Genomic DNA, 21983 nt, shown 5'->3' with positions numbered 1-21983 from the left:
TCTTACACTTCTCGCTTATAATCAGGCCTTCTCAGATAACATCATTCCAAGCGCCTTGAAAGTGGGTTCCTAAGAGAAATCCGGCCTCACCTTGGTCAGTGGGGTCCATAGAGGTTCAGAAGAATTTAGGATTGCATTGCGACTCTTTCATCCTTTGCTGTCTGAACCTTGGGGCTAACTCGCAAACATAGTCCTGTGCTTTTTGTTAGTCACCAAAAAGTTCAGTGAGCTTCTCCACATTCCACTTGCCCACCGAGAATTCCAGTATGTCGGCATAGTCCTTGGCGGTGTAGACTCTCAGCCGCTAGCCTACTACTGAGAAATGATCAAAGAGGTTGTCATCGCTGCCATCATACATCAGGTGAGTAGGCATAAAGATTTCTTTCCTCATCATGCCAGCAAAAGCCAGTATAGTTCCATCAGGATCAATCTAAAAGAGCTTTTCGACTATCTTGGTGTAGGCAGTTTCATGGCGTTTCTCATCTGAGGCAATTGTACCACATATTTAAGCTAACTTTATATCCCCATGCTCTTTGGCAAGCCTGGCAGTGTTGCCATGGGAGATGAAAGTCGCCTTTTCTCGAAATGAAGTGTAGATGAACCTAAGGTAGGAACCATTCTCTGTCCATGGACCCATTCCTGATCCAATCGAATATTGAATTATCTTCTCAATGTGTCGCATGTCTACTCGTCCAGATAGATATAGGTACTTGTTGAGAAGGTCACCATGCCTGTTCTCTTCTACAGTCCATGCCCTTGTCCAAATTGCCCAAGAGATGAGGCTTGCACCTATTTCATCCCGAACCCCATCCAAGGTATTAAGCATTGTTTGGTAAGTTGGAAGGGCTTTTTTAGTGATCATATCTCCAACCAAAACAACAAAGTAATCATCTGGAAGCTCATTTGCCTTCTCCCTTAGTTCCTTGACTTGCTCATGGAGTCCATCAGAAGTGGGATCTAGTAGAAAATCCTATGGTTGCAAAGATTTCTCAATTGGATTTTGGTGAACCAAAATGTTCTTCTCAACCCAATTCTCCATGGATTTGAGGATCTCAATCTTTTGGGATGGCATGGAGTAGGTTGCTTGAACATGAGCCTCCTGAGGAAGGCTAAAAGGCTTCTTGAGATTCTTACACCCTGAACTTACTAGAAACAGGGGAATGAAAAAAAAAAGGAGCAAAGTAAGGACTGAAGAAATAGCCTAGGGAAATCAAACAAAACATGAACGTACAAAGCCTCATTTCAGGTGACATCCATGGGTTAATACAGGTGGAATAAAAAAGAAGTAAGAGTGTGATTTTTGATAATCAGATGCAGTGATGGGTCCATATTCAAGTCATTCATAAAATAGAAGAATGCTCAAGTTGTTCATAAGCAGAGCCAGAAAAGCCAGACTAGAATCAGGCAAAAAATGCATAAAAATTGTCTTCGATTCCACAAACATACATAGTGTCTGATGTCCACATTCAAGCATACAAATGAACCCAAAAATCAGTAGGAAACATGATAGAATAGTCTGAAATGAGAAAATATAAAGAATGATGTAATCTTACATAGACCGAACTGACAAGCTCCTCCCCTGCTTCTTCTTCAGTTTCTCTAGTTTTGCAACTCTATGTCCCTTTCTAGTAATCGCCCTCAAACCTCCTTCGTTCTCTAGCTATCCCATCTTTTCTGTAACCCTACCCCTCAAGCAACAACCACTCAGCTCATCATTCTTCACTCACCCCTTAAACGATTCTTTCTACCTTCCCAAAATATTCAGCTTACTTTCCTCCTAACTGCCTGCAATCCTTTCCCCTGCTCCTCACTAGTTTCCTTTCTCAAGTTGTCTTCTCCCTTAAGCAACAACCCCGCTCCTCCATAACTGTTTTAGAATACTCTCATGCGACCTGTTGCATGCTAGTTGCCTCCAGAAAAAGTTTTTCCAGCCCACTCTCATACACGTGTTGCTAAAACCTCTTACAAGGTAGTAGACATGTGCTCCAAAAATAACCAAAAATCATTTATTTTATATTATTGAATACATTAAATAAATCATAATTTTAATATTAAATATATTAATAAGTTAGACATATTATTAAAATATATGTTTACAAAATTTATATTTCTTATTGATAAATATGACAAATTATATCATATATATTAATTTATTTAATAAAATAATTTAAAAATATTTATTATTATTTTTTTCTTCATTTCTTAGAGTTTTTCTTGATAGAATTTCCATGAGTTTTAATTAATATTCTTCTCATTTTTTTTATATCAAAATATCCATCAATATTTTTCAATATTTCTTGATATATTTAGATCCTTGATTTGGATTTCTTTCTTCTTTCACTTCCTCCTTTTATTTATTTACTGGGATTAAAAACATTTTACCACCTCAAATTATTCCGTGGTTTTGGTCCTTTTACTTATTTATTATTATTATATTTTGATTAAAAATACATTAATTGTTTTACAATTTCTTCCTCACTTTCAAAATCTATCATTTTATCTAACATTTTGTTCCCGACTATATTAAAGAGCAACATTTTATCCTTGAAATAAGAATGAAGAGTTTGTTAAGTAAAGAAATAAAGTTAAAATGCTTAACATTTTATTAAAAGTTATAAAACATATATAATATTTTAATAAAGCTATAAATGATATTTTTATTAAAAATAATGTTTTAAAATAACAAAGTAAAGTGTAAACCAACCAACTTTTGGGTTAAAGTTTATTTAACTCTATCTATTTATAAACTATTTTAAAATAACAAAGTAAAGTGTAAAACAACCAACTTTTGGGTTAAAGTCTATTTAACTCTATCTATTTATAAACTCACTCATCTTGGTAAATGTACCATCTTCTTGTATTTTTTTATCTTCTATAAAAAATTATTAAACTTTAAATTTTTTTATATGAACATTACAATTATATTTTTTTATTAAAATAAATAGATAATTTCTAATAGTAAATTAAAACATTTTAATTTTTTTTTTAATCTTATCTACATTAAAATGATAAATTTTGTCCATAGTAAAAAAAATATAAATTAAGTATTTTTTTGTTAAAATATGATAACATTTTATTAAAAATTATAAAAACATCTATAATATTTTAATAAATCTATAAATTATATATTTATTAAAAACAATATTTTAAAACTAACAACTAGTAATATTATTTTATTCAAAAGTTTTTATAAAATTTTCATAGTAATTAATATAATTTTATAGTTACAAATTATTTTAAAAACTAGTACAATTGTTAAAGAATAAAACCAATAAAGTCTTATATGATTAGAAGTTCATTGGCATAACCATTTTCAACTAGTTTTATCCAAAAAAAAAAAAAAAAGATTTAATATTGATTGGATTAATTTTTGAATTCTAAATTATCTTTAAAAATTATTAGACTGATGAAAGAGTCTAACACCATAAAGTTGATTTCATTTGAAGTTCTTTTCATTAATAAGAAAATTTAAGAAAGTTTTAGTGACTCCATGAGAGAGTTACAAGTATTTGCATAATAATGGAATTGGTTTCAAAATTAGGTATAAAAATGAATAGATATATAAATAAAGAGTAATATACATTTACATGTATTTTCTCATATTCAATTTATAATAAAATTTCTTAAATTTTTTCAAACTTTCTCAAAAGAGCAAACTAACAGTTTAAAGTATGTTTGACAGTGATTCTAAAAAACGTTTCTAATATTTATAACACTTGAATGATAAAAAATTTGAAATATTAAAAATATTAAAAATATTTTCTTAAATCACTATAAAATGAGCTATTTAGTAATGATTTTATGAACCGTTTCAAATATTTCTAATACTTAAAAAATTTTATCTTTCAAATGTTAAAAAGATTATAACACATTTTAGAATCACCATAAAATGCACTCATTTTTTAAAATCACTATCAAACGCACTCTTAATACTTTATCAATGACTCATTTCTTTATTTTACAAAGAAAGGAGAGGTAACGGAATGGGAATTTGTGATGAATTATGATTACAACTACAAGAAACTTTTTCTTGATAAAATTATATTAATCACAAACAAAAGTTTTCTTTTATAAAGTTCAACTATAACAGTAGATTTAGCTGATCTTGCTTTAACTACAACTAGTATTAATTAAAAGGTTGTGGCAATAACCGGGAAAACACTTCCGAAAATATCAAATTTTCATATGCTATTCTCACCGGTGAGGTTACCATAAATGCACGCACCTTACCCATTCACAAAAATCTTTTTGGTGAATTAGCAGTTGTTTAAATGTATATGTATTTGTCAGTTTAAGCTAAATTTCTTATGTTTTATTGATATTAATTATAATATAAAAGGATCCACAAAGATTCCAAAATCCAATTCATGTTATTCCATGCACCAAAGCGTTGAGGGTTTCTATCAAGCTTTTGGCTCTAAGTTGGGGTGGATTGTTCGGATTGATGGTTCACTTAAACCCAAACCCAATCCAATCTTTGTTTTTTTTTTTTTTTTTTTTTAAAAAAAATTCAAGTTGAATCGAGTTGATTGAGTTAAACTTGAGTTGATTAGGTTAAACTTGAGTTGTTTTGGTTCAGTGGGTTGTAAGATTCAAAATTCAATTATAATGATTTTTAAAAAGGTTTTTTTTTTTATATTTTTAACAAAATTTAAATCATAAATAACACAAAATTTCAAGATAATAATAAAAATATAAAAATAAACTCATATGTATTTTTCAAAAAATAATAAAAAAGACATGACATAATTATAATTTGATTTTTTTTCTTTAAAATCTAAAAAGAAAATAAAATAAGATAATAAATATTATAAAAATATTAAATTGGGTTTGGATTAAGTTTAGGTTAACCTTAACCTGAGCTTAACCCAAATTAAGTTCGAATTAAAAAAAAACTTAACCTAAACTTAATCTGAATAATGAAACTATTTGAACAAGTTCACCCAAACATTGATTTGGACCAACCCGTTCAAGTTGTATTCCTACTTTTGACATAACCACAAGAATTTATTTTTACAAAAATTAAAAATATTTCTATAAAAAATCATTCTAATTTTAAAATGATCATGAATTGGAGTTCCACGGGAAAGTGAACTTGTCCCAGAGATTTAAAAAGTAATTAAAGAAAATTCAGTGTAAAAACTAAAACAAAATAGATAGGATAAAGTCATTATTTTTTTAAGATAACTATTTTAATAATTTTTTTAAATTCTATTTTTTTTATTAAAAAAAAACCCTTATTATTGGGATAGATGTCTTATATTCAAGTAGCAAAATTTCCCATTGATACATATTTTCTAATTTGGAAGGTAATTTGAGATTCCCTCGAAATTGAAAAAATGTCATGATATTAAATAAGGTGGTATTTGTTTTTTGACTGAATAGAAAAAATCAAAATATTTACCTTTTTCTATTCAACTAAAATTGATTTGTTAATATTAATCAATATAACTAAACTAAACTTAAAAATTAAAAGATAATTAGAGATTTCCTTGAAATTGGAAAAATATCATTATATTATAAACTAAGGTGGTATTAGTTTTTTCGTTGAATAAAAAAAGTCAAAATATTTAACTTTTTCTATTAAGTTAAAATTAGTTTATTGATATTAACCAATATAACTAAAATAAACTTAATAATTAGGTTAAATTTAGTTATGTTAATTGATATCAACAATCTAATTTTAACTTAATAGAAAAAAAAAATATTTTGACTTTTTTTTTATCACCTAACTATATTTATATTTTCATTTATAACTAAATCCAAATTATTATAATATTATGAAGGAGCAAGATGTAAATTTATATGGGGGGTTGCTATTCGCAACATCCCTTTTGCTAAACGTAACACCTTTTTGTCATATTTTTTTCCACATATACCATTTTTAATAATAATAAAAAAAAAACTCTCTCTAATCTCCTCTCAACATATTGAACCTAAATTCTAATTGATTAAGGTTGCGAATCACATACGAAATACAATGAATGACGAAATTCAATAATCTGATGACAATTTTTATATATATATATATATATATATTTATTTATTTATCAAAAATAAAAAATAAAAAAATCGGCGACCTGGGTGGGGCTTTGGCGTCTTGGGAGGCGACGATAGTTAAGGTTTGGAGCAGGGATGAAAGTCAACGATCACCGGCGGCGATGGTTGGGCCAAATTTTTTTCTTGTAATAATTATAAAAATCGAATTTTTTTAATTGTTTATAATAATTACTAAATTACTTTTTGTTTATAATAGTTAGAAAATTCTTCATGACATAAAATTTTGCTTACAATAATTATAAAATTCTAATTCTTTTATTTATTTATTTATTTTTAGAATATTTACTAAATTACTAATTTTTTTTTTGAAAGAAAACATTATAGTAGCCACATAAATTATTAATTTAAAGAAGATTTGTTTTTACCAATTTTCACCAATTTTACTAATTTCAATGTTTTAATTTCTTTTTTTGCAAATTTTAACTAATTGCTTCATGTTTTAATTTTTTAAATGCTTTAACTTTGTCATGTACATTCTCATATATATTTGTGTAATGTTATTGTCTTCATGATATAAATAGAATTTTTTTTATCTATTTTGTAGGATGAATATTTTGTGGAGGAATTTCCACCACAACTGATCGATTATGGCAAACATTTCACTATACATAAAAGATTCAAAGACCGAGAATAATTGATTGAAGAGGTTAAACAAATTGGAGAACAACAAAATCTATTTGTGATTATTTGTCGTTCCACTGAAGCTGATGGTTCAGGAAGTGGCAAAGTATGGATAGGTTGTGAGAGATTCGGAGGCTATAGACCGCAACAGAATAGAAAAATCGATGTGGTGCCTAGAAATCGAACTGGGACGAAGAAGTGTAGTTGTCCCTTTATGTCGAAGGGTATTGAACATGATGATGGATATTGGACTTTAGTCGTCATTAATGGCAACCACAATCACTACTATGGACCCCGCATTTTTTCGATGCGTTCCCACTCGATCGGTGAGACTCACTTTTCGTTTATTTGGGTGAAAAATATGATTTTTAGAAAAGACTTGGAGTCGCAACTTACTTTATTTATTTTTAAAGGGGAAAACAAGTAATAATAAAACCCTTAAATGGACTCCTAATTTTTTTTTTTTTTTTTTTGGAAAAGCTGTCTGCAAAAAACCTAAGTCTGGGTTCGGGGATTAAGTTACTTATTGGGAAGGTACGATAAAGATCGTAGCACCCCTCTAAGCCCCTAAAAAAAAATGGGTATTTACTAAATAAGGTGAACCAGACGGGGCAATTAACTAGAAGATTAATGGATACCAAAATGATCATAGTTCAAAAATAAGTCATGATGACGAAATGATAAACGAAGTGAGAGTGAGAGTGTACCTTAGTAGTAGGTAATAAAGCATTGTCATGAAAATAAGGTTAGTGTACAATGACAAGTGTAAAAAAAAATCTCATACAAAACTAAATCAAAATCAAACAAAATGGAGAGCACAACTTACTTGAATTATTTTCGAAAAAAATGTTATGAATGTCGGGCCCCCACCAAAGCCTAATTAATTTTTGCTATGAATTAATTCTCATAAATTCCATCATTTTGGAATTATGAAAACTTATTCATTTTTATATAAAAAAATTTGAAAAGAGGAATTTTGAAAATTAAATTTGAAATTTCGGAAGTGTGGAATTTTATTTTATTTTAAATAATAATAATAATAAAAAATAAGTTTGAAAATTTTGGAAATCTCGTTGAGAATGATATTTCAAAATAAATAAATAAATAACAATTAAAAATAAAATAAAATAAAAAATGAATAAATAAATAAATTTTGAATTTTGGAAAATGGGAATTTCGAGAATGGAATTTTGAAAAATTAAATTAAAAAATTGAAAATTTGGAAGGATTATTTTTGAAAAATGAAATTTCAGAAAATAAAATTTTAAAAATTGGAAATTTGGAAAATTGGGACTTCGAGAATAGAATTTCTAAAAAATTACACTTAAAAAAATGAAAATTTGGAAGATTATTTTGAAAATAGAAATTTGTGGAAAATTGGAATTTTGGAAAATTATTTTTGAAAGTCGAAACATGATGATCAGAGTTTTGAAAATTATATTTTGACGTGCGAGAATAAAAATTAAAAAAATTAAAAATAAATAAATAAATAAATAAAAGAAGGATGGTACATAGTTGGTGGGACTCGCATGCCAAAGGTGGCCATGCATGATCATAATAAAATGTTTAACGCTAAGAATTATCAACAATGACCTAGTGAGATAGTGAACTAAAAAAAAAAAACTTAATGATCTTAAAAAAAACGTAAAATACTTTAATCAACTAAATGAAATAAAATAAATTAAGACTAATTTAGAAAAGGGCATTTTACCATATGACTAATTAATCTAGTAAAAATAACTTTAACTTTAATCACCCAATAACACCAATGATTTAAAGACTCCAACTTTTCATTCTCATAAGAAATTTAACTAAAACTAAAATTTTAATCGCTCTAACTTTTATCTATATTAAATTATCTAAAACAAATAATAATAAAAAAATAACTTCCAATCGTCCAAAGCAAATCTACACAAAAAAAATTAACTTGAAATTAGTAATAATGATTAACAATAATAACTAAAAAAATTATTCAAAAGTTAACAACTAAAAAAAATTAGCTTGATTTATATTTATATTTTTATCAATCATTAATATATCTTATATAAATTCATTGGATTTTTATGTGACTTTATAACAAACAACATACCACCCATACATATTCCTACATACATTCACTAGAATTTATTTTTTTATTTTTTTAGCTAGCCACATATTTTATAGCTAGCCACAATCACACACGCAATCAAATTTTAGCCACTCATACAAATAGTCATTAACTTTGTCATGGTCGGCTTGCACAAAGTTCCAAAGTTCCGTTAGTGGCTGCATATTCAACCATTAAAAATCAGCCTCATTCTTCATTAAGGCCATACCTAAATCATGAATAATTTCAATAGAATTTCAGCTATCAACTTTCTTCTATGCAAACTTCAAATTTATTAAAATTCAGGTATATTTCCATTTTGAATTAAAGCAAACTTTCAACCATAACTTTCAGCTTGTTTATAAATGGTCCTTCACCAAATTTTTAGCACATTTCACTATGGATTTTCAGCCCTGAGAAAGTTTCTATCCACAGCCACAAGTTCAGCCCTGAGATTCAGCACACCTATGCAGATGTCCTTATTTATCCACCAAAACCTTACTCCATTGATTTTAGACCACAAAATTCACACATGCTGCCACTTCCTTCATTAAAACTCACCAATGCGGCATGAATTTCATCCTTAAAATCTCCATATCCAATCCTTGAAATTTGAGCAGATTACATCATGTAAAACCTTAGCATACCTCCACATGAATTTCACCCGTGAACTCACGCATATGCAGTCACAAACATAGCGTTGCCAGACCATCAGAATTTCCTATTATTTATAACAGAACCAGACTCCAAATTCATGTACCTACATGCATGGTTTCTAGTAAATCAACATCGTTGAATCATTCTATTTCTCTGTCGCATTCAAACACGAGAACACGCGGCTGCCACTTTCCAAAAAATCATTCCTTCATTAACAGAAAGTATTTCCACCAAAATCATCCAAACACACTCATACCTGAGGCATTGTATCCAGAAAAAATGCATGGTGGTAAACCACCTAATGCACACTCTGGGATGGACACCAAAACAAACAACAATAATATAGCAACAAAAGAAATAGATTATAAACACGAATCATTAAGCCATTAACTGAAGCTTCATCTCATGGCATATTAGTGAACTTATAGGCCAGGTGAGAAAGACCTTAAATCTTAAGAAAAAAAATAAATGATAATAATAAAAAGATGATCTTTACACAGCACACAACGAAACTAGACCAAATCTATATTATTTATCCAGCATGAACAAAGAAGCAGTAGTTGAAAAAAAATGGCAACCAACTTGCAAATGTATCAGACATGAATAAACGACATAAGACCATCTGCTACTCATACCTCGAATTGACAAATAAACATACAAGAACAACATGCAATGAATGAGGAATAGGGTAATAACTAAAATGAATAAGATATCTGCAATAGTCATACCTCAAGGTGCTCCTTTGATTCTACTCCTCCTCTGTTTTGCTTCTTCCTTGTTTTACTTCTCAAAACCCACTTTACCGGAACCTCTTTTTCTACCCAAAAAGATCAGAAAATCTCTTCCCCATGTCAGTCATTTCTTTCTTCCTGTGCTGTCTCTCTTTGCCTTTCTCCCACTCTTGTCTCTCTATTTTCTCCCATTCCAATCTTCTCCTCCTTTTTCTTTTCTTTGCTTTCTCCTTTTTTAAATCTGAATGTTTTTGTTCCTAACCCCTTCCTCTCCCTTTCCAGACTTCACCCTTAAGACTTCCCTTACAGCTTCCCATGTAGCTCCAATTTCCCACAGCCTCTTCGGGAAACACCTCCCCACTTTTCCTTTCTCTCCAAGAAATCCTTTTTCTACTCCTTTTTTCTTTGTTTTAAAAAAACAACTTTTTTCCCCATGCTTCTTGCTGGCTTCCTAAGTATCAATTTAGACTTTTAATTTTTCCATAAAACATTTTTTTTTCTTCTTCTTCTCATGTAGTCCACCGACCCTTTTTTTTTTTTATATATATATAATAAAAAAAAGTAAATAAAGCAATAAAAAAACATAATATAATAATTAAAAAAATGAAAAAAAAATAACACAGTAAAAGCATAATATAAATAAACAATAATGATACTAAGAATAACAAAGATAATGATAAAAAATAATAATAATGATTATAATAATAATAATGATAATGATGATGATAATAATAATAATAATAATAATAATAATAATAATAATAAAAACAACTAAATATACTGGTACTAATAATAATAATATACTTGCAATTTTCTGAAAATAAATAAGTGGATCAATGAACAAATAAAGGAGGAAAAATAAATAAATACCATACGCACATAACAATAATCTAAATATTAAACTAAAACACAAATGAAAAAAAATAAGATAAAATGAAAATAAAAATAGAACATCAAGCTGATACAATTAAACATCGAAAACTCATTTCAGGCAACCCAAATAAAATAATAAAGAAATATCAAGCTGAATACTCACCTAGTCTAAAAAATTCATCAATCAAGAAACTAATCTTAGAGAATTAAGCTTACAAAAATAAAAAATAAAAAAATAATAATAATAAAATTTAAAAAAAAAACCAAGTGACTTGGGTGACCTAAGTGGAAAGTGCCAAGGTGAATTAGGTGGAAACTAAACCAAGGAGGTGTCCAAGTGATAAAAAAAACGTGCTAAGTGACTTAGGAGTGTACCTACCGGGCCAGGTGTATCTAAATGGGCATAGGGTGCAAAAGTGAGCCTAAGGTGGTGCCCAATGGGTCATAAGAGAATTATTGTAAAGTATCAAACGGACACGTAATAGAACATGTGCTAGTAGGACAAAATAGAGGGTCTACAAATACCTTGGAAAGTATCCTCACTGTCATTCATCGATTGGTAAATAAAAGGAAGTAGAGTTCAAGATAGTAGCTACAATGACCGAAAGTCATGTTAAGCCACGACTTATTTTAAATCACCTCAAGCTGGAGAATCCAAGCAACTTGAGTTGTGGGAAACAATGCCAGGCAAAAGCTTAAAGATCATAAAAAGAATGGTCGTTCAGTGATGCAACAACTACTGGTATAGAGAAGATGCAGAAACTAACATGGTGAATGATATATTATTTGCTCATCCAAAATCTATTCACTTGTTGAATGTTTATCCATATGTTTTGATTATGGATAGTACTTACAAGACTAACCGATAATTGATGCCCTTATTTGAAGCCGTTGGGGTTGTGCCGACAGGGAAAATTTTTTCTATTGCATTTGTATTTCTCAAAAATGAGAAAGAGGATAGCTACACATGGGCGCTTAAGCATTTGAAGCTTTTAATTGATTCAAATGATTTCCCAAAAGCTATAGTTAATGATAGGGAATTGGCTTTAATCAATGCATTGAAAAACATATTCCCCAATTCTTATCATATTTTATGCAGATGTCATATCGGGAAAGATGTGGAAAAATATTGTACTAACTTGGTAAAGAATAAGGATATTGGAACTTCTTTTTCTTAAGGACGTTGGCATAAAGTGGTTGAAGCTCAAACCCAACAGGAATATGAGGATCGACTAGGAAAGATGAATGAGGCTTATTCACATATGTCTAGTTTGTTGAAATATGTGCATGAGACATTGCTTGGACCTTTCAAAGAGAGATTTGTTTGTGTATGGACGAATTGTGCATTATATTGGGTCAACTAACAACTAACAGGTATTTTATCTTTTTAATTTGTAATGTTTATTAATTATAAAAAATATGTTTATTGATTAATTTCTATTGTCAATAATAGGGTGGAGAGTGCACATTCAGTGTTAAAGAGCTATTTAGGATCATCCATAGCAAACTTTGACTTGATATGGCCTAAAATTGACTCAATGATAAATTTACAGCTTAAGGAAATTAAAAGAGAGTTGGAAAGGGCTTGAACTATCTCTCTTCATGTTACAGTGTTCCACTTATTTCGGAGGTTGAATGACAATGTTACCCACAAAGCAATCCAATTTCTAGATGAAGAATGTCAACGAGCAGAAAAGGTGCGCAGTGATACCTTAGCTTATGGGTGTTATTTGAGGAAAACACATGGCCTTCCATGTGCGCACAAACTTTTTGCACTTATGCAGGATGGTAAAAGTATTGAGTTGCAAGATATTCACCCCGTTTGGAAAACACTTGATATGGAAGTTGTAAAAGATAGTGCTCCTGATTCTGATGAGGAAAATAAGTTGCTGCAGTCATTATTTGATAGAATGATCCAACAACCTCGTAATGTCAAGAGAAGATATATTGAAGAGTTGGAAAAAATTGTTCACCCTAAGTGGAAAAATCTCGAGGAACCACTTGTACGACAAACTAAAGGTCGACTGAAAAAAAATGCCACGAAGAGGGATCCATCTGCTTGGGAATATGCGGAAAAGAAGTGTACTGGAAAATCATGCCAGAAAAGGTCATCATCAGGATCATTGCATGGTTGTTGACAATCAAGGTCAATATCAAGCCATGTTAGAAAATTCCCATTCATAAATGTAGTTCCAAAATTTGTTGTTCCATTTATTAATGATTACTACAATGTTAAGGTGAATGGAAATTGCGGGTACAAATCAATTGCTTATTTTATCTATTCTAATGAGGATAAATGACCCACTGTGAGAAGAGATTTGTTAAATGAGATGAATCGTGCACAATCTAGTATTGTTTCACTTCAACATTGGGAAGGTGATGCAAATGAATCCAAATGGATGGATGTGACGGATATGGCATGGGTCATTGCCAACACATATAATGCTGCATGTGTTTCTTTTTCTGGGTCGCAAAATTTGACATACTTACCTTTGAACGCAACCAAAGATGTACAAGGTCCTACGAGAGTCATTACTATTGTTTATTTGGATTAGCTCGACACTTCATAGCGGTATAATTCTTTTATTTATTCTTATATTTACACACACGGATACACCCTAATTGTTGATATTGAATTGTTGTGTTTTTTTTACAGGTAAATATGGTTTCAGATTTTCTATTGCCAAGAATTCATCCCAGTTGGTATTCGTATCATGATGTCAATGTATTCAATTGGGATGAGCAATTTAAGTTGAGGTTAGAGGAGTGGTGTAAACAATTTGGAACAACTACAGTAGATTATGTAGACCTTGATTGAGTTCATGATTCAACACATTGAGCAAATATTTAGTTGATTATATTTATTGACTTTTGAACATATGTAGGATTTAAGTCCCACTATGTTTTGACCTTTTTTTAAGCTCTTGATTATATTCTTTGTTTTATGAGTCTTTACTTCGCATACACAAATAATTATTACATTGCTCATATTCTTAATCAATCTCTAGTTATATGCAATATTTTTGTTTGGGTTACAAAAAAAATCATATTGAACGCAATAAAAGATATATTTTTTAAAAAACCATTCCAATTAAATATTGTTTATTTTAAAATTTTAATAATATTTTTTATTTTAAAAAAATTGAGTTATGAATTTCACATTAAAACAATGAATATAATAAAATTATTTTATATAATATACTTTTGGTGAAAAAAATCATTTTATAATTTATTATTTAAAGAAATTATTTTGTTTTAAAATATAAGAAGAATATGAAATACAATTGAGTATGAAAAAAATAAAAGAAATAAAAAGAAACTATCCTCATTACGTGGGGTTGGGTGGGTAGAGATGAAAATAAAGATAAAAATAGAAGAAAAAGAATGCTAAAATGTGGGGTGGTGGTTGGGAAAAAATAAAAAATTAAAAAGGGGTGCAATTGGGACGTAAGATTGGGGAGGAGAGAGGAGAGAGAGGGGGAATGAATAAGGGAGGGTAATTTAGGAATGTAAAATGCTGCATTAGTAAAAATGGTATTACGAATAATAATTGTGATTTATATCTATTCTCAAATAGTTCTAAAAAATGATCAAATGCTAAAATAAATATAAAATTTAATAGAAACTTTAGGATGCTTTTGATAGTTTTCATTTCCAAAAATAATTTTCATTTTTTATTTTTTTTCTTTTCTTGAAAATACATTTAACTAAAAAAAATTGAAAATAATTTTTAGAAATTAAAAATGAGATTTGTAAAATCTTATTTTGAATCTTCACTTTTAAAAAATAATGAAAAAAATATAATTAAAATTTTATATAATGAACACATAATTAAAAGTTTATAGAATATAAGCATCATTATATGAGATATATTATTAAAATGATAATATTTTTATGATATATATTATACCTATTACATGCCACTTTATTTTTATATCTCATTTATTCTTTTTTTAATAAAAATATATCCACTTATAATATATATATATTTTGCTTCTTTTGTCAAAATGATTATTTTCTTCTTGAAATGAATTTAAGCAATGAATTATTATAACAATAACTATCCTTATTTATAAGAACTTCCACGTCAAAAAGTGCATTACCTAATGAAATGGCTTTTATTTCCTTCTTAAGACAAAATAAACTTACCAAATTACCAAAATAATTGATGCACTATACAAGATCATTTCTTCCCCTTTTTATTTTTTATTTTTTATTTTTAAGATGAATGTGCAAATAAAGGAAGAAATAAATGGATAACAAAAATAAATTTTGATTAATTAAAATAATTAGTATTGCAATATTTACCATTATCTAAAACTATGATTCCTTTTCACATTTTCTTCCTATTTTGCTTTTAATCACTATTGGCATTGTTAAGATGAATTTTTCAACTCAAAATTATTTCCACCAATTTTTATTTATTTTTCCCATTCTCTAAGATTCAATTAAAATTTTTTCTTATCGTATGTTTACTTTTTAAAATAAAGTTTTTCAAAATTTTTCAGAAAATAAAGGTATTATTGTTAAAAGTAATTTGCTTTCAAATTTTAAGTGATTTGTTTTTCTACTTTTTCATAATTTATTATAAACTTTTTATTGAATAGAAAAATTTAAAATATTTGACTTTTTTTTTAAGAAAAAAATTACATGTTATATTTTTTACTTTTTAATGCTTAATAAAAATAAAATATTATTAAAAAAACAACTTAATACTTAACACTATTAAGTATTACCATTTAGAATTAAGTAAAAAAAAAACAAGTACCACCTAATTACATTGAATTCTTAACTTAATATATTTGATTCTTAGCTACGACTAATATCTTTAGTTCAGAGAAGAGGAGATCAATTGAATGAAGCCACGATGAAATATGAAGACATGAAACTTTTTTTTATTTATTTATAAAATCATATTTTTATCTTAAACTTTTTTTTTTTTTCATTTTAAATACGAATCATTTGACCAACTTATAATACAAGTCCAAATTATAGGTGCAAAAAAATTCAAATTGATTCACTTTTAAAATAAGTATTTTTACCAATGGCCTACTATCATTTTTATTTTTTCTTAATAATCATAAGCTAATTTCATGACAGGTTTTTATAATTATTTATATAATGTTAAATGTGAGATGTTAATCTTTTTTTAAATCCACGTAATTATAATTATTCTTCTAAAATTTTTATTTGTCTTTTAGAGTTTCTTAATTAGCATATTGTGTGTACCATTCCATATTAATCACGGATATCGAGACTAATGCAACTCAGGACTTGCTAAGTCAATACCACGATTGTGAACCATGATCAAGATTAGCGAAGAATTACATACTTGGACGGTAAGAGTCTGGAGCAAAGGATTATCGAAAGCAGGTTGCTTGTTGATGTCTACGCAATCGAAAATGTCATTGTTTAGTGTCTGCAAAATGAGTGGGAAAAGTAGTCAAAACCACAAACCCTTGTTAGCTCTTCTACTCCACCTATAAAAATAAACCGAACCAATTCCCAAAACATGGCCAGTAGGGCACTCAAAAAAAGGAAAAAATCTTTAATCAACTTAGAGATTGAAACAGAAAGATTATGATGAAGAGAAAGAAGATCCCATGCCTTGATGCTCTTGACTGAGGCTTGTTTAGACGCCTCACTTCTCTTTCCAGTTCCAAATCTTCTTTAGATGGAACACTTCTTCGGAACACTTCTTCTTCCTCCTTCAACTTCATCACTGACTGCTAAAAAAAAAAAAGAGCCAAACCCACTACTAGCAACCTCATCTTCAAACCCAAGCTCCCCCAACAGAACACGAACGTTAATAAATCACTTCGTTTTATCTATCTCCATATTTGGTAAGTTAATTTATTTCTTACTAAGAAGAGAAAGGATGAATAGTTTTATTGGGTAATTCACTTTTTGACATGGAAGTTCTTATAAATAAGGATGGTCATGATTTTAATAATTGATTGTTTAAATTCATTTCACGAAGAAAATAGTAAAAATGCAAACTGACTTTGATATGAAAAAATAGTAATTCAGATCATTTGGCAAAAGAAGAATTAGGAGGTAAGTAATTAAGGTTGGTGGATTATTCATTTTTTATTTAAAGAAAGCTATAATAATTTTGTTGGGGAATATAGTTTTAACTTGTGGGTGATATTAATAAATAGATTTCCACTCAAATGTTTAGGAGTAATAAATTTAAAAATATTGGAAAAAAAATTCAAGATTTATATTATAGATGTTAAGACAATTTCTACTAATCGTCACATTTTTTAAGAGTTTGACAATGTAGCAATGAAAACAATAAGATATTTGTACAAGAAGGTATTGTGAATTTTATAAAGAAGACAATAATAAATATCTTAATGCTCTTGATTAATGGAAATATTAATGGGAGTAGATTTTTATTCTTTGGTCGTGCATCTCCTTTATTATTTTAATTCTTAATCATAAAGTTCTCTATTATGTCATCTTTATTTTTTCTCTTAATATATCCTCTCAAGTTAAAGTGATAATGAATATAGATATCTACATTTTCTTGAAACATGGTGAAAACATCTTTAGACAAAGATATAAAAAATATCAAATTATTCTTTAATTTTTTTTATAAGTCATTACCGAATTGACAAACTTTATCTTGATTTAAAATTAGATTTTGATTGTGGCAAAATTTAAAGTCCCTAAAATATTCTTCAAGATGTCATGATTTTTTTTTTTTTAGTCATCATACTTTTCAACTATAATAAAGAGCCATTATTGTTTAAAAGAAGTTTATACCTCATATGTTGTGTTAACATCAAAGATCATACTGGAAACGTCTTTTTTCATGGTTTTGAGAACTCATGAAGTAACAAATTTGTTATTGTTGATCCATAAGTGGGATTGCATAATAAAGATTTTGCTTCCTCATCAATCTTTATTTCTTCAGCAGGTTTTCCTCTACTTAAAAGATGGTGTAGAACATTGATGGCCCGGACTAAGGAAATGATTTGATTTTGTTATAGTAAAAATATTGTGGTGTTTAGCTTAATTGAAATCAATCTAAAATGCTAATGGAAGGATCCTAAGAAGGACTTCTGTTTTTTTTTTTCCAAAAAATAAGACATGTTTTGTATAGATAGGTCAAATCTTTTATGACATTCGACCACTTTTGAAGGCTCGAGTTCCCCCCTCATTTTGTATTAATATATTAATTTCTCTTCATTTATGAAAATAAAGATAGATATTGATTCTTATCATTATGTATTATGCATCTTTCAATTCCATGTCCATACCATTCAATGTCGTGTTATCTTTCATTATAAAGTACTTTGATTTTTTTTTTCCTTCGTTATTATTTTTTAAATTCCACCCTAAGGAAATTATACAAGGAAAAGTTAAAAACGATCCATTATCTAAGAATCATTTTAAAAATTTTCTTTCTTGTTGTTGTTAACTTGCAATACGTTTACTTGTATTCAATTTCTAATGATTTTTTCTAAATTTCTTAAACATTTTTGAAAAAGAAGGCAACTGAGTTAATACATTGGATTCTTAATTCCCACTGATTTCTTTGGTCCAAAGAGAAAGGGGATGAATTGAATGAACCCATGATGAAATATGATGACAAGAAACTTTATTTTTATAAAATTACATTATTTTGAAAGCAAAGTTTCCTTTCTAAAGTTTAAAATTATAAAAGCAGATTTAGGCTATCTTGCTTTGATTACAACTAGTATTAATTTTGTCTTAAAGGTTGTTGAACTAACTGCCAATCTAATCTCACCAGCCAAGTTAGCATAATGCATGCACCTTACCCATCCACATTTCCATTAAATAATTACTTTACTACAATCCATTCACAAAAATCCATTTGGATAAAGAGTTAGACTAGAAATGCTTTTTGTTTAACTTTTTCCCCCTACAATAAAGAGTTACATGTATATTGGAAACTTATTTTTGAAAGTATGATTTCCATTCCCAAGATATTAATAAATCAATCGCAATAAAGGATACTAAAAATGTCACCAATGTATTAAAAAAAGTTTAAAATGTGATAAAGTATAATGGGCATGGATTACTTCAAGAGGATAAATCCACTTTATCAAATGATTAATAATAATACTTTATATTATATCATATTGACTTTTCTTTTTACAACATACTATTTTCTTATCTATTTTTATTAAAATTGAATAAAAACTCTATTTATATATATATATATATACATGGAGAGAAAATTAATAAAAATATTAACCTTAAAAAGGCTAAAATAAAAAATAAATAACAATAATAATAAAGAGAATGGATTAAGCTTTCAAAGTTACTTAGAGAAATGAAATTAAAATAATAAATCCATGAAAAATACAAAAAAAAAAGGGTACAGATTAAGCCTTAAAATATATTTAGAAAAATAAAATTATTACAATGAATTTATGATAAATAAAAAACAAGATTAAGTGAAGAAATAAAATTAAAATAAGGAATTCATGAAAAATACAAAAAATAAGGGAAGATTGGGCCCTAAAATTTATTTAGAACAATAACATGACGAAAATGAATTCATGATAGATAATTCACGAAATATACAAAAAGTAAGGGAAGACTGGGCCTTAAAATTTATTTAGAAAAATAAAATTACAACAATGAATTCATGATAAATAAAAAATAAAATTAAACAAAAATACAGGAAAGGAAGATAAGTATAAAGAAATGATACATTTTAAAGACTAAAATTTTATGTAGTTTTAGTTTTAAAATTTACTTTTTAATTCTAATATTTTTTTTCCCCACAAAATAATCTCTTTTATATATATTTTTTTCCTACATCTAACTCTTTATCCAAATGGATTTTTGTGAATGGAAAACTAAAATGAGCCTCCATAAAAAATCAATAGCAGTGGAGTTACAGAGCCCCTTGCAGATGAAGACAAGTGAATCTTAATCACAATGGCGGATGGGATTCCCAAGGAAAGTTAAAGATACTTTTTGCAAGAGAATTTGATTAATTAATCAGTAAAATAATAATTAGGTTCTTAATGATTGATGCCTTTGGCCTCCCCTCCATGGCATCTTCAATGTAATACAAGTTTGCCACCAAAGCCATGAAGTCATCACCTTCTTCCTCTTCCTCTATAAATAAAAGCAAAAGCTTTCTTAACAACAATCCGAACTCAGTCTACTGAAAACTCGAGTGTAAACACCCCACAAGGCCCTTCACTCAAAATGAAGAAAGTAGAGCTCGTGTTTGTTCCTTCCCCTGGGGTTGGTCATCTTGCAGCAACTTTGGAGATGGCAAAGCTCATTGCTAATAGAGATGATCGACTATCAGTCACAATCTTTATCATGAAGCTCCCATTTGAGTCGGAGGACAGTAAAACGACTGAATCAGTGGCTTCTTCGATTCGTTTTATCACCCTCCCTCGTATAGAGATCAGTTCCAGTTCATCGACGTCACCGGCCAACTTCTTCACTGATGTTGTCAAAGCTTATACACCCCTTGCGAGAGAAGCTGTCCATGAGCTCATGACTCGCTCTGGCTCTGTTCGGCTTGCTGGGTTCGTCATCGATATGTTTTGCACCTCCATGATTGATGTGGCCAATGAGTTTGGGGTTCCTTCCTATCTCTTCTTCACTTCTAGTGCTGCCTTTCTTGGTTTTGTGCTGCATCTTCAATCCCTCCATGATCACCACAACTTGGAAATCACTGAGTTCAAGGACTCAGATGCTGAGTTGGAAGTTCCGAGTTTTGTCCACTCAGTTCCTGGTAAGGTTTTCCCTTCTGTGGTGTTTGATAAGGAAGGTGATGAAATTCCCATCCTCCTCCACCACACTCAAAGGTTTAGAGAAACCAAGGGTATTATTGTAAACACATTTGTGGAGCTGGAATCGCATGCCATCAACTCATTTTCTGGTGATACATCCCCTCCAATTTACCCTATAGGACCCATACTTAACACTGAAGTCGAGTCTAGTGAGGTCCAACAGCAAGCTATTGAGATCATGAATTGGCTTAATGATCAACCTCCATCATCTGTGGTGTTCTTGTGTTTTGGGAGCATGGGAAGCTTCAATGGTGAACAGGTTAGAGAGATAGCACATGGGCTTGAGGGTAGTGGGTGTCGATTTTTATGGTCATTACGTCAACCTCCTCCAAAGGGCAAGATGGAATATCCCATTGAATATGGGAATAAAGAGGAAGTTTTACCTGAAGGGTTTTTAGATCGAACGACTAAGATTGGCAAAGTAATTGGTTGGGCTCCACAGGTAGCTGTCCTAGCCCATCCAGCAGTGGGAGGATTTGTATCTCATTGTGGGTGGAATTCTACTCTAGAGAGCTTATGGTATGGGGTTCCAACCGCTACATGGCCAATGTATGCAGAACAACAACTCAATGCGTTTCAGATGGTGAAGGATCTAGAATTGGCAGTGGAGATTAAAATAGATTATGATAAGGACAAAGGTTATATTGTGAGCAGTCAAGACATTGAGAAGGGACTAAGGCAGCTAATGGATGCAGATAGTGAGGTGAGGAAGAAAAGGCAGAAAATGCAAGAGAAGAGTAGGAAAGCCATGATGGATGGTGGATCTTCGTACTCCTACTTGGGATATTTTATTGAAGACATGATGACTAATGTTCCATGAAAGAAAAAAAGTGGTTTTTAGTGGATCAATTATTATATAGTGATGTGAACAAGAAAGCTTAATTAAAGTGTTAGTTCATGTAATATGCTTTACTTGAATGTCCACCCAAATATTGATTATTTGGAAGTTGCAAATTTACGTGTTATCTTTGGGCATATGAAGGCATTATTATGCATATAGAATTTAATAGTGTAAGATTTAGTTCATAGTGTTAAATGAAAGTTTCGTTAATCTTGATTTTGATGATTATCAAATAAAGTTTAAAATTAATGATTTTATTTCAAGTACAAAGAAGTAAAAAGATTTTCAATAAGACAATTAAAAAGATATATTAAGGT

General features: G+C 29.2%; 1 protein-coding gene and 1 pseudogene across 1 annotated transcript; one reads left to right on the top strand and one right to left on the bottom strand.

The window, feature by feature from the left end:
- Window positions 1-221: 221 nt before the first annotated feature.
- LOC100248100 (stearoyl-[acyl-carrier-protein] 9-desaturase, chloroplastic-like) lies at window positions 222-16748 on the bottom strand (annotated as a pseudogene).
- Window positions 16749-20182: 3434 nt separating this feature from the next.
- Window positions 20183-21790, top strand: LOC100248109 (anthocyanidin 3-O-glucosyltransferase 2). Its single transcript, XM_002263625.4, has one exon. The coding sequence runs from the start codon at window positions 20227-20229 to the stop codon at window positions 21643-21645; it is 1419 nt and encodes a 472-aa protein (XP_002263661.1). The 5' UTR covers window positions 20183-20226; the 3' UTR covers window positions 21646-21790.
- The last annotated feature ends 193 nt before the right edge of the window (window positions 21791-21983 follow it).

The sequence above is a fragment of the Vitis vinifera genome, chromosome 12 (genome assembly GCF_030704535.1).
Source record: "Vitis vinifera cultivar Pinot Noir 40024 chromosome 12, ASM3070453v1".
NCBI lineage: Eukaryota > Viridiplantae > Streptophyta > Magnoliopsida > Vitales > Vitaceae > Vitis > Vitis vinifera.
This window is presented reverse-complemented; position numbering and strand designations above follow the sequence as displayed.